The sequence below is a fragment of the Propithecus coquereli genome, unplaced genomic scaffold (genome assembly GCF_000956105.1).
Source record: "Propithecus coquereli isolate 6110/MARCELLA unplaced genomic scaffold, Pcoq_1.0 Scaffold202, whole genome shotgun sequence".
NCBI lineage: Eukaryota > Metazoa > Chordata > Mammalia > Primates > Indriidae > Propithecus > Propithecus coquereli.
In genome coordinates, this window is record NW_012145190.1 from 1,024,582 (window position 1) to 1,039,204 (window position 14,623).

General features: G+C 45.5%; 1 protein-coding gene across 2 annotated transcripts in view; it reads right to left on the reverse strand.

Annotated features, from left to right (window-relative positions):
• STX3 (syntaxin 3) overlaps positions 1 to 14,623 on the reverse strand; it is a 43,132-nt gene that overhangs the window by 19,633 nt on the left and 8,876 nt on the right. For both annotated transcript variants that reach the window (XM_012643965.1, XM_012643964.1), the window contains exon 2: positions 6,125 to 6,208. In XM_012643965.1, coding sequence (XP_012499419.1) covers positions 6,125 to 6,208 — 84 coding nt within the window. The remainder of the gene's footprint in view (positions 1 to 6,124; positions 6,209 to 14,623) is intronic.

A 14,623-nucleotide genomic window follows, 5' to 3' on the forward strand; every position in this document is an offset into this window, starting at 1 on the left:
GAGGAGGAGAGAGAATGGAGGAAAAACACGGCTTCTTCCCTCCTCCTGAGTCTTCTGCTAGTGCCTCCCTGTCTTAATCTGCTCAGATTCTTGTAACAGAAATATCATAGACTGTGTGACTTAAACACAAGCATGTATTTCTCACAGTACAGGAGGCTGGGAAGTCCAAGATCAAAATACTAGCAGATCCGGTGTCTGGTGAGGACCCTCTTCATGGCTTGTAGATAGCCGCCTTCTCGTTGTACCCTCACATGGCAGAGAGACATCATCCTTTTCATGTATCTTCCCGTAAGGGCACTGATCCACCCTTATGACCTAATTACCTCCCAAAGGCTCCACCTCCAAAAACCATCACAGTGGGGATCAAGCTTCAACATATGAATTTTAGGGAGGACACATTCAGTCCACAGTACTTCCCTTGGCCAAACATACCAAAAGCCAATTGGCAAGAGAACGTGGGCAGTGTAGTTCCCTGCAAGACAGGACAGAGCACAGGAAGGGGGGCGGGGACCTGAAGGCAACAGGCAAGTGACTGGCAAGGACTTCCTGCCTGCCCCACTGGAAGCGCCCAGAAATGCAGAATCTACCAGCTCACCTAGTAGGTCATTGTCATCCAGTATTCTACTTAAAGAATTAAAAGTATTTAACCTGCTAGATTTGACTTAATACTTAGATTTCCAAGTTTACATTCACTTTGAGGTTCTTAGTTCCAACAAAAATCAAGCCTACCTAGCAAACCCCTAGGCTTTAAGACTGGTCATCTCGAAGTGCCTCTGGCTAGGTTCCCCCCACCCTACCCTGCCAGGCTCTGCCCACAATCTCTCAGCTCTCACCTCTCCCAGTCCTGACTCAGCCCTCTCAAGGGCTAGGACCATGTGCTGCTCATCTCTGACTCCTTGATATGCATCACTGTGTCAAGCATGTGGGGTTACTCAGTAGGTATTTGGTGAATGAATAAATGAATACGAGTAACTTCAGGAGACAAGCATACTTGATACACCACTGCAAATAGTCTCGGGGGTTTTTTTAAGCATACCTGTTATGGACTGAATGTTTGTGTTCTCCCAAAGCTTGTATGTTGATGCCTAACCCTCTGTGTGATTGTACTTGGAGGTGGGGCCTTGGAATGTGATTAGGTCATGAGGGTGGAGCCCCCATGACTGAGATTGGTGCCCTTACAAGAAGAGGCCAAAGAGCCAGCTTGCTCGCTCTCTCTGCCATGTGAGGATACAACGAGAAGACTGCAATCTGCAACCCAGAAGGGAGACCTACCAGAACCTGACCATTCTTGCACCCTCATCTTGGGACTTTCAACCTCCAGAATTGTGGGAAGTAAGTTTCTATCGTTTATAAGCCACCCAGTCTATGAGACTTTGTTATAGCAGCCCAACCTAAGACAGCACCCAAAAAAGAAAACTTATAATTGCATTTTCCAAAGTGCATTCATCCTTGTTAATAGAAGTTCCATATCAGAAAGGGTTCTGTAAAGAACTGAATGCTAGGATAGCCAAGGTAAGCAGGTTTCTTTATTACAGGACTTCTTAGAGCCTTTAATAAATTAATGTGCATTTTAAATTTCCAAGAGAGGAAAGGAATAGGAAGAATTTTCAAACATATTTGATCACAGGTTTTTTGCATCTCACACTGCCATCCATAATAAGCACTTTGACTGCCCCATCAAATAGCTATTCCCCAACCCCTGCCCTTTCTTTCTTTCTAACAGCCCGAGAGGATGAATCATGATCAATTCTATGGTGATCCTGGCAATCTTGTCCCTTTGCTAAGGACTCACTTTCCTGATGTCCCTTCCAGCTAAGGGTGACCATGACTACGTGACCCAGTGCTTGCCCGTGGGCCACAGGAAAAGTCAGCTTGGAGGATCTGGGTCATTTTCTTCTTTGATAAAAGGATTTTTGGACTTTTCTAGCTGCTCTCTTTCTTACTGTTTGCGATGCTGTTGCAGGGTGACGCCAATGGAGCTGTGATTCTGTGCTGGCTTCAAAACACAGACATGAATTTTTTACTGCTCCTCCCACCGAGAGATGGGATCTATGCACTGCTCTCTTCAATCTGGCAGGCTTGTGGCTGCTTTGATAACAAAGCACAGGAGAAGTGATGTGCTACGTGACTTCCACAGCTGGAATACTTGCCTGGCAGCACTGAGACCCCAGAGAACAAGTCCGGTGGCCCTGAGTGGGCCACGCTGTGAGAAACCCAAGCCACGGAAAGAGGCCAAGCAGAGATGCTCCAGTCGACAGTCTCTGCTGAGCCTTTCCTTTGAGTCACCCCCATCCAGGTATCAGACGTTAGAATGAAGAAGTCTCTATAAGCTTCTAACCTTGGTGTGTTCTGGTCTTCCCCATAAAGGCCGCAGAAATCATGAGGCAGAGATAATCCATCCCACTGTGCCCTGTCCAGATTTCTAATCCACAGAATTTGCCAGCATAACAAAATGGCTATTTCATACCACTAAATGCGGCAGCGATTTGTTATACAGCAATACAGAATCAGAGCAGACTCTCTCTCGCAATCTCAAGGGAAAAGCCAAGAGGATCACGAAGGTGCTAATCTAGAACCCAACACCTTTAAACTACTGCATCATCCCTGACTCCGAATTTCTTCATATGTGGAATAATTGTATGTCTTTACTGCTGAAGCCACAGTTAGTCAAAAGCATCCCTAAATGATACACCATGCTGCCGCTCAGTGTCACAGATTCAGGTCAAAGCTCTCGTCCTTTTTTCCATGGCTTCCATCAGCCAACTTGCTTGTCTTTCCATTTCTGGTCTCTCCCACCCTCCACAAACTGCAATCAGAATGACTTTACTACAACACACTCGGACCGCATCACTTCCTTAAAACCTTCCAAGGCTCCGCATCACTTCGCAGTGGTTCATAACCACAGTAGGCGACAGAATTATCTGGAAGAACTTTCTCCCAATCAGAAAGTCTGAGTCATTCCAGTCCCTGTGAATCAGGCATGTGTATGTGCAAGAAGCTCCCCAGGCAATTCTGATGGCAAGACTAGCTAAGAACCACACCTTCCTCTCTCCCTCCAGGCAAAACTTAATGTATTAAATACCTTGTTGACATTTCTATTATCATATGATAACTTTTTAGAAATTTCTATCACCCTCACTGGATAGGGACACACCAGAGGGCAAGGATCCTGTCACACAGAGTGTTGTATGCCCAGCACCTAACACAACTATCTGGAACACAGTAAGGACTCATGTATTTTGATGAATGAATAAATCAACATAGAACAATAAACCCCTAATATTTCTGCCTCCGAAGGCAGGTCCATTTCCTCTGAAACTTTGCTCTCTCTGCCAACTGAGCAATCAGACCAAGGAAAATACAGACAACTGCAAATTAGACAAAAATATGGGGTTTATCATTTACCAGGCTCTGGCTTGATCAGCCAAGATGGCCTGAAAACCCAAGAGCCAATCCTTTTCCCTAACAACCAAGAAGCTGGAGAAGCCATTCAAATGTTACAGGATGAATCACATTCTGAAAATGTCCTGGTCCTGTGACTTCATCTGCACCTTGCAAATGCCTCTGTGACCAAGCTATGATTCACACTACTGGTTCTCAGCAAATAACCAACAGTGACCTCCTGGAACAAGTTCAAAAGCAAGTTTTATCGTAAGTGCTCAGCATGTTCCGTAGTCACAGAAGGAGGGATACCCCTCATTTCCCCAAATCCCTATTATCTGAAAGGAACTTTTTCCCAATTTCAAGGATATTTCCAGACCACATTCTATAAAATAAATGTCGTGGTCTATACTTATTCACAAGTACATTGGGGACAAAATGGTGATGAGAACTAAAATTTACGAAATACATACTCACTGGATGTCAGGCACTGTGCTAGGTGTATACTCTCTCTCTCATTTTATATCCATAATAACCAGCAGGTAATATTCTTGTTTTAGAGGAAACTGGGGTTAGAATAGCTAACTTTTCAAAGTTGTGCCACTGGTAATGGGGAAGGCTGAGATTCAGACCGGCGTCTATGGGGCCAGAGCCTGCATGAACCGTTCCCTCACGCTCCTGCCCCACTACCCCCAGGCCTGATCTCCATCAGATTCGAGAAAGGAGGACAGTAACTCTGCCTAACTCCATGCTAAAGCACTTCCTGAGTGTGAGCTCCTCTAATCTCCAACGAATCTGTGAGGTGATTCTTTTTCTCCCCATTTCACAGATCAACCCACTCAGACTTGGAAAGGTTAAGGAATGTGACTGAGATCACACAAGTAATAGCAGATACAGAATTTAATTTCAAAGACAATGCTCTGTCCACCTCCCCATGCTGTCCCCTTCTCCATTCTAAATATGAGAGGGTGTCATGGGTCTTTTTCCTAAATGACAGAAAAGCATTTAACAAAGAGAAGGCAATAAACAAGGCAGCCCTGAAGGTCTTGTGTTAAGTCTTCAAAGGGCCTCTTCAAAAATAGCTATCACCCATCCAGTCCTTTTCTGTCTAGATAGTACTTTCCAGATGTGTGATCTCATGTGATCCTCACGGCAGCCTGGAAAGGTAAGTGCTAACATTGCCAATTTCCAGAGCAGGAAATTAAAGCTCAGACAGGTTAAGTCACTTGATCAAGGTCACACTACTAAGAAATGCTTGAGTGTAGACTCAAACCATGTTTGGGAGGCCAAAGCCCACCATCCTTCCACCCAACAAGGAATCCTGCCTCTCGGAGACCTTCTCACTGGTTCAGGAGAAGAGGGAGAACAGTTATTGAAGAAGATTCCTTATCTTAGGGAAGAAGTTCTTTGTATCTGGTTCTCCAAGGCAAGAATGTAGGGACAAGCCACAGTAACTTCAAACATCTCAAATCCACCCCCACCATGGAACGGAAGGACATTTTCCTTCCACAATGCACAACTGAAATAACACTGGACTCACAAAGTCCAAGTGCTGTTTGATCTCACTATGACTCCTCGACCAAAGGACAGTCCCACCTACAAGGAGGGTGGGGATCTGTGGAGAATTTACAGTCAACTTCCCAATCAGGCCAGCACATGCTCGAGTTGGCTCTTGAACCCGTTTATTACTCTAACAGGTAAACGGGCATGAACCGTCAAGCCTCACTCCACTCCATTTAGAGAGGAACCGGAGGGTTACTTTTCCAAGTCCGCAAACCAGAGGACAAGAAGCACCTACATTCTCCCTGTAAAAAGAATATGGTGCCTCTTGTTCTCTTTCCAGGGAAATAAAAAAACATAGTAAGGTGGCAGAAACTTCAACAATAGTGAGCTTCTTGGTTTTTTGAAGTATCATTCATTGAGCGCGTATATGCCAGATGCTACATTGCACGCTTTACAAACACAAACATTACCCCGTTTAATCCTTATAATAACCCTATGGGGGAAAATCCTATCAACCCAAGTTGCAGATAAGGAAAGCAAGGCTCAGCATACTACATTCAGAAAGTCAAAAGGTTGTCAGAAGCAGGGCTGAGACGTGACCCCAAGTTCACCTGGTCCCACAGCCTGTGTTTCTGCCAGGACACTCCTCCACAAGCTTCCCACCACTCCCTAACTACCATAGCGCCGTCCCAACAAGGACCTTTAGGAGCAGAGTGCGTGAATCTACAGACATGGGTGACCCATTTTTGCCCCTACTGAACCTTATAAAAGTAAAGTGGTGGTTTCTCTATTCCTCAGTTGTCACTAGAATTAAGTCAAAGGGACTATAAAAATTTTTGGAAACAACAAATTTGATCTATTTGAATCACAGGCCTAAAGATGCAATTTTATTTTATACTTATAGCTATGACCCTGTGGTTGATTCTGTATTTAAATTAAGAGCTTTAGGCAAGAGAGAATATCACTAAAATGTTGCCACGTAGCATAAGACTTTAAAAACATCCCTTCAATTACATATAATTGACCCTCTGCTGACTTTCTTAATAAAATTAAAAATTCAGACCCTCCAAGTAAGCAATGAAAAGAGAAACTCCTTGTAACTTTCTTCATCCAGCCATCCCACCCCAGCAAAAGACTGTGGCATTCCTCTGCTACCTTGAAAGATCTGAGGTTTTTTATTCTAACTAAGAAAGCTCTTTCCTTATGTACATTCAGAAAAAGATGCAAGAAGGTTGCCTACCTCAGAGAAGAACTCGTCCATAAAAGCCGTGTTGTCAATAGCGATCTCAACCTCATCAGCATCATCATCCTGTGTGAGCTGCTTCTGCAAGAGACAAAAAGGAACTAGCTGAGTGTGAATAAAAACACAATAGCTAACATTACTGAAATGCTCACTAAGTACCAGGAGCTATATTAAGTATTTTATACATAATTTCCTTTAAAACTCATAACAGCACTATGATATATCAAACCCTGGTGTGGCAATGTCTGAAATTAAGTCCCAGTTCTACCTCTTACTGACTTTTTGCAAGGGCTGAGGGAGGAGGAGGGGAGGGACAAGCAAGTTACTAATCTTGCTGTGCCTAGGTCTTCTTATCTGTTAAATGCTGACAATAACACTATGTATTTTATAGGGTTGTTTAAGGAATAAATGAGCTAATGAATACAAAACACTTTTGCACAGTGCCTGGTACACTGTAAGTACTCAACAAATGCTAGGTTTTGTTGCTGGTGGTGGTGGTGGCGATGGTGGTAGTGGTGTCATTACTATAGCTCACTCCATTGAGGAACCTAAAACTTCAGGAAGTGAAGTAACATGGTGAAAATCACACAGCTAAAATGTGGAGATAGGCAGTTTCTAACCCATCTTTTGGATCTGAACCCCATGTTCCTAATCCCTTGTCCACACTGTTCGTTCAAATAGGTTCTAGACACAATTCCTCCGAAGCACAAGCTTCAAATCCTCACAGTAGGAGTAAAGATCTTCCTGTTTTCAGAAACCACCTGTTACAAAGGAAACAGTATTGTGTTGTCCCTGTCAGAGAGCTCCTGTTTATAAGGAAGAGGAAGGTCTCCCCCACCCCCAGCAACCTCTTGGGGACCCACGCTTTCTCAATCTCATCCAACTTCCTCTGCAAAATCACAATGTGAATATCAAAAGGAAGTGATTCCATTCCCACCCAGCATCAAGGGCCAAAGCTATTTCTATATTCTTCCTGAATGTTCTTCCCTGACTACTGCTGTACTACTCACTGCCAGTTTCTAAGCACAGAGAGAGAACTGGTTACGGAGAATAGAGGTAGGACAGAGAATAAACGCTCTACACCTGCTTCTTCACAACCTTCAGTGGCCTCCAGCCTTCTAGGCCAAAGATATGTCACTGTCAAGCACTTGAAACCCCATGAGCAATGAAAGCACCAGGGGCCTCGCTCCTCACCCACTACCAGCCCCTGAATCCGCAGCAGAAGGAGTTACTGGGAATGCCCATGGATATTGGGGTTCTCCAGCCATCTGGGAAGTCTCTTCACTGACTCCCTCGGTACCTCATTCTCTGGCTGGTTCTGGAACAATCAGCGTCCCCAGCATAACAGCCATATTCAAGAAAGCTGAATTTGACGACACTGCTACCACCTCCATGACTATTTTCCCAAAACTGGGGATATGTCCCTCTGCCACCTGAAGTCACTCAATGACAGTCCAACTCCTAGAATTTAAAGTCCTGATGCCTAACAGAGCACATGGGGCCCTTTAAGATCCAGCTCCACTCACACTTCCTCCTCTATGATACACTCTCTAGACCAAGCTAGCATTTGGAAATCCTTGCATTTCCTCGACACACCATTCTTTCTTATCACTGTGCTGTCACACAAGGGCTTCCTTCTGAAATGCATGTGTCCAACTGGTGAAATTTTACTTAGCTTTTAAAACTCGGATCAGACAACCTCTGCATATCTTATCTGACACATGCCTCCCCCATGCAAAAATTAAAACCTCCCTAAGCTCCTCCCACACTTTGTAGAAACCTTCCATAGCAACTATCACAGCCTACTATTATTTATCCCGTTGCTTACCTATCTTTCCCCACTGACTATAAACTCCTGGAGATTCAGGGTTGCCTTATGTATCCATTAGAGCAGATAATATGCGTGTGTGTGTGCACATGCGCACATGCCCAAAACACCTCCCTTTGCAGAGATACCCTTCACTGTCCCCACATGATTCTGGGGAGGCTGTCTTGACCCAAGCTGCCTAAGGAATCTGAACTGTGGCAGGAGTTTGGAGGGAATGGAGCCAGGTCAACCAACGGCAGCACCCAACAGAGATGTCCGTGAAATTCCCAGAGCTGCCCTGGCTCCTGTCCTCCCCAAGCCACCCCTTGGCTTTGAGCAGGATGTACAGATCTTCGCCAGTCCTCTTCCAATGATCTGAGCAGTATCCTTCTACTACGTTTCTTCGGATCATTTAGCCAGATGAAGCTTTTGTTACTTGCTATCAAAACTGAGTGCTGTACTTGTCATTAATTCATTTATTCCACATGTCTACTTACCGAGTACTTACCACATAGCAGGCACATAACAGAAATTTAACCAATTTTAGCTGAATAAATAACTAGCTTCCACAGAGACCAGCAGCCTGGATTTACCTGCCAGTTTCTAAAGTTTGAGATAAAATGTTCCCTTCAACAAGTACCATCAACACTCAGGCCCCTCAGCAGCCTCCACAGAGTTCCCGCTCCCAAGAAGATCTCCGTAACCCTTACTAGAAAGCAGGAACCCAGTCTTCCTTTAGGAAGGCGAGTTAATAAGCTTTTGTTGAGAGTGTCCTTTCTTCAGAGGTCATATGGAGACCCACGCTGAAGGAAGAGACCCCAAGTATGTGCATATACACAAATACAACCCACACACATACACACCCCCCACACACATACACCCACACATATGCCTATACACACCCATATCCACATACACCCCACACACACACCCCACACACACATACACCCCACACACATACACCCACACAACACATACACCCACACACATACACCCCACACACATACACCCACACAACACATACACCCACACACATACCTATACACACCCATATCCACATACACCCCACACACATACACCCCACATACACATACACCCACACACATACCTATACACACCCATATCCACATATACCCCACACACACACACCCCACACATATCCACATACACCCAGACACACATACCTACACACACCCATATACACATACACCCCCCATACACACACCCCATACATATATACACCCCACACACATACACCCACACACATATACCCACACCCACACACATACACCCACACACACCTATACACACCCATATCCACATACACCCCATACACATACACCCCACATACACATACACCCACACACATACCTATACACACCCATATCCACATACACCCCACACACACACCCCACACACACAAGACATCAATTCGGTCTTCAAACAAGCACACATGCTAAGGAAGTGGGAAGAGGCTACCATCACAGAATGGATTAAAGAAGTTTCTGGAGACTGGGAACACCTGTGTCCTGAAGCATGGGAGGCAGGCACCTAGCTGTCCATCAGGATGTAAGTTCTTGGGACCCCTAGAATGTGCACATCTCTTGGCCTTCAGCAGGCTCTAGCCAGGCAGCCTGGTCCCCCTTCTGTGAGAAGTGTGACTGTAAAGAGAAAACTAGGTCCAAAATCCGTTGCTACCAATCACTGGCTGTGAGAGCTTAATCAAGCCCGCACCTCTCTGAGATCTTATCTGTAAATAGTAACACCACCACACGCCTTATGGCGTCTATGAGGATTGCGAGAGATCACACATGGAAAGCCTCTAGCGCAATACCAGGCACACACCAGTGCCTAATAGTCAGTTTCCCCATCACCTGCTGCAAACAGGTGGGTCTAGAAGAACAGAATCCCCTGTGAGTCACCATTGTCTCCCTCCTCTTCTTCCTCCTCAGGAAGCTCTCACACCAAAGGCTAAGTAGTAAGATGGGTTCCACAGCATCATGCCGGTCAGGGTTCTATACCCGATCCACCCCATGCTATCACCGAGCCTTAAACAGACGGTGTAACCCCTCTGAGCCTCACTTTCCTCATCTGAAAAACAGGAATAAGAGTGTGTTGCTTGACCTCCCTTCCCCCACCCCCACGGCCACGGGGGGCGGGGGGGGAAGTATACTGCTGAACCTTGCTGGAGCAGCAGGCCCTGTACCACTGCATCAGCCTCCTCCCCAGTCCCTACCTCCCTTATCTCTCTGCTCCAATCCCATGACATCCCTGTTTCCCGATACGTGATGGTTCCCTACAACCTACTGTATAAAAGTCCTCAGCCTGTCTGTCACGATCCTGTGGGAGCTGGCCACGCTCACGCATTTAGCCATAGGTCCACTGTTCTCCGCCAGGCATCTCCTGCTCTGTCAACCTATTCCCCTTGTCTTCTGCACACACCCCTTCATTCTTGCACTGGGGCTTTCTATTAGCACTATGTCCCTTTGTTCTCTACCACCGCCGATATACATATAACTAACACGTCTCCCACCCTCCTCCACTTTCCAAACTCAACCCTTAAGGCCCAGTGCAGGTCCCATTTTCCCCACAAAACTTGCCCCGGTTCATATTTATCAAAGTTTCATGAGTTGCAATCTCAACTTCCGAGGTCAATTTTAAGGAACCTGAGGTCAGAAATAGCATCTCATAAGTCTTGGTAGCTCCAAGGTACTTGGCACAGAGCTGGGCACATAAAAAGTAAGTTGGTGTCAACTGACTGAATCTGCCTGTCACAAGCAGTGTGGCTGCATGCCTACCGGCACTGCCAAAATTTACTCCCGGTTTTACAAAATCCATCCCCACTTCCCTGCCTCCTTCCTCTATCAAAAATACATATTGTCTGCCAGGGCTGACAATATTAAATAAGGTAATGTTTTAAGGTTCTTTATGCAATGTACAGCACATAGTAAAAACTAAATAAAGTAACCATATGTAAGAGTTAGCCAAGTCAACTTCTCTGTAGCTTTAACCTGGATATAAGTATCTTTAAGGAGGCAAGGGAAGAAAAAAGATATGACTTTTAGTTAGGGCTGAATGCAACCTCAACTATTTTACCGTCAAATCCCCTCACTTACAGATGGGGAGACCAAGGCCCAAGACCAAATAATGAGTTACTGACAGGGACAGAAGAGAACCCGGGTTTCTACATTTCCTTCTTCCCATGCAGTTTTTCCCACTGTAGCATGCTGCTTTCCAAAAATATAAAATAACAATAACAAAGCTCAGCACAGATCAGAAAATTCGAGGAAGAGGCCATCATCGCAAGATATCCAGAGTCACCTGAAACTGGAACCCACCACCAGGCTTCCCTACAGAGTGGGCTCAACCAGCTCCCCCGGCAAAGGCTCCTTCCCCTCTGACACGGGTGTGCTCTCACAGACCAAGAGGTGTTGGGGACCCCACACAATGCCCTTCGTCTTCAGCCCACATGATGAAGCTTAGCCGAGAAGAGAACTTCAGCATCTTTATCAAAGAATCGAGGCATGTGGTAACAGAAACACTGCAGTAGCTGCAATATCAGCCACAATAAAAAACACTCATGAGCACCACAAGCCCAGCCACCCACTTCCTCCCCTCCCCAGCCTCCAGATGCCTCTCACGCCAGGAGATGGGAGATACCGCCAATGACTTAGGCAGCAATGACCTACAACCTGGAATCTTATCTCCCACGTGACCCCACCCCTCAAATGAGCCCCCAAATTCAGCAAGGACAGCCAGGGATACGAACTCTTCTCTGCACAGAAAGACTTCAGGACCCCAGAACTCAACCTCAAGCAACTAAACTGCAGTTCCTCCCACTCAGTGCTCAGTGCCTTTCTCTCAACTGCCTTCTCTATCATCCTTAGTCTATCTGACCACCGGTGCCTCTCCATTAGCTCATTTAATTAATAAAAATATATTTGCCACCTGCACAGCCCCTACCAAGAGCTAGGTGGCCACAACACTCAAGCTGCTTTGTGTACCCCATGTCGACAAATCCCATCTATAGTTTGTAGCAGAGAACCTGCAGGTCAGAGAAGGTGTAAGAGTTATTCCACATCTCCCAGCTGCTGATTTGCAGAGCCAGGGCTCATGCTTAGGTCATCTGTCCTAAGCCCTTCTTATCGCACTGCACCCTGCTCCGAGCAGCCTACCACTGAGAGCAGCCAGGGGCCCAGGACAGCCTCAGCCCAGCCCTGCAGAGAGCACCCTGGGCTAGGAGAGCAGAGCTGTGGGCCTTGGGGACAGCACTTGTCTCTGTTAAGCCTTGGTTTTCCCACCAGGTAAGGAGCTTAGCTTCCCAACGAGGCTCTGTGGAACCCCAGGATACCCAACATGTGCCTCAGAAACTACTCAGCATGGTCGGGGAGGGGGATGTCAAGCAGGCGGGGCTCCTGGGCCTCCCCCCTCTTCAATCTGCATAGCTTCACTTTTATCTGCTTTATACACTGGGATTGGATATTAAGATTTCATTTTAAGAAAGGGTCTTGTTGTCAAAAAAGAAAGCTGAACAAGTAGATGAATGGATGCCTTCTGTGAAGTAGAAAGAGAGGAGAGTCCCTCCCACCTGTCCAGGCTAAAACACCGCAATGTAAGTTTAAATCATCAGCACTTCCTTAACAATTTTTACAAATCAGAGCAGCAGGACAGAAAAGGGATGAGAAAGAAAAAGGGAGTCATGCGAAACAAGGAACACACTGTTCACCAGCTCTCTCTCTGCCACAGGCCCAGGGAGACTAGAGGGTCTCAGGACAAGACAAAACGCCCAGGAGCTCCCAGGAAAGAGTTTCTGGGTGAAAAAATTAATGACAGAGGGGAAGGGACATATCTGGTCCTTAACTTCCCACAGCGGGGCATTAAAGGATTGTTGGCCTTCTTGGCACAAACAGGTGAGCACAAGTTCTGGCACCTTCTCTTCTCCACATTTAAACACTTTTTTGCCCCAGAGACATAGACTCTTCTTTATTAAACCCAGATTTCCTCCTGATCAATCTGATTTAAAGAGACAATGACACAATGACATCTGGTTTTTCCAGTCCCTCTTCTTTAATTTAAAGAGCCAGAGATTCTGAGTGTGTCGGCTCTCAACAGGCACCCGGTGCTCTCTGTTCCCCAATTAAAGAGTCAGATGACCCTTCTTCAGGGCCCAGCTCTCCCCACTAAGCTGTGTTTTCTCTTCTAGTGAAACTCGCCCGAAGGGAACACTTCCCCTTTGACTGAATTGCATCTTCCCCAACACCCTTGTCAGATGAACCAAGAGGAAATCAGCCGATAATGCTACCTTAGCTGAGCCTCGTGCTTTTGCTATCAAGATGTTGTGCTAGCTGAACAATTTGAGGCAGGAATTAGCCCTATTTGAAAGACGAAGACACTGAGGATTAAACTCATTATCAGTTAGCCCAAGGCCAGCGAGTCAGTGGATAACTGGACAAGAGCCAAGTCCCTGAGGACCCCACTCCTCACATTCTGCCATAACAATAATAATAGCGGATAATATGGGTGTGTATTTTGTCGTGGTTTTGAATGCATTATTTAACTCTCACATAAACCCTATGAGGCATAAATATTACCTCCCCCATTTACAAATAGAGCAACTGCTTAATTAGGTTAAATAATTCATCCAAAGTGATTCAGCTAATAAATGGCATCATTGGGACTTATAAGCAGGTCTGCGGGAGCCCAGGGCCGCTGCTCTTACTGGCTACACACCACTTGAAGGCACCCTCCCCACTCTGGCCTAGTGACACACCCTTGCTTATTTCAGGGGGTGCTGAAACATCCATAAAACTAAATTGGATTAATCTATATGCATGAATGAAAAAGACACCAGTGCGTATAATCCCATGAATGCCCACGTGTATAGAGATAGAGACACATCTGACTGCCTGAGTTGAAAACCCAGCTCTGCCACTAAGTATCTCCGTGTTCTTGAACAAGTTGTTTAACCTCTCTGCTTCAGTTTCCTCATCTGTAACACAACAAGAATTATCTGCTCATAGAATTGTTGTGAGGAGTTAATCAAGTTATTGCACGTGAAATGTTTAGAGCAATGCTGGGCACATATTAAATGACCAAGACCATGCCATCTAAAGCAGAAATGGACCTTCTTTCCTCTAAAAGAGCTAAAGAGTTTCTGCTAAAGAGACAACTCCAATGCCAGTTCTTAGAAGGTGACAGCAGGTGTCTCAGGAAGAGGGAATTACCTGCAGTCACTGGAATTTACTTCACGTATTTTAAATCTGTCATTTTTCTACTATGTGCTTTCAAAGAAATAGAGCTCCTTTTGACTTCTGCTTCAGCTACATTCTCTCAAATTTTGATATTTATTACTCTCGTGATCACTCATTTCTACATAGTTTGCCATTTCTGCTTTATTTTTAGCCCAAGAGTTATTTAGAAAGGTATTTTTAAATTTCCAAAAATGGGTAAGCCTGGGGAGGACTATTATTGTATTAATTTCTAATTCTATCATTGTCAGGGAACATGGCCTACATGACACACATTCTGTGTAATTTGACATTTTCTCTGTGTCTTAATACAGGGTCAATATTTCTTAATCCTCTATGTGTGTTTCAAAAGAACTTGCGTCCTGTTTGTTGGATACAAAAATCATGGAAGTCGGCCGGGCGCGGTGGCTCACGCCTGTCATCCTAGCACTCTGGGAGGCC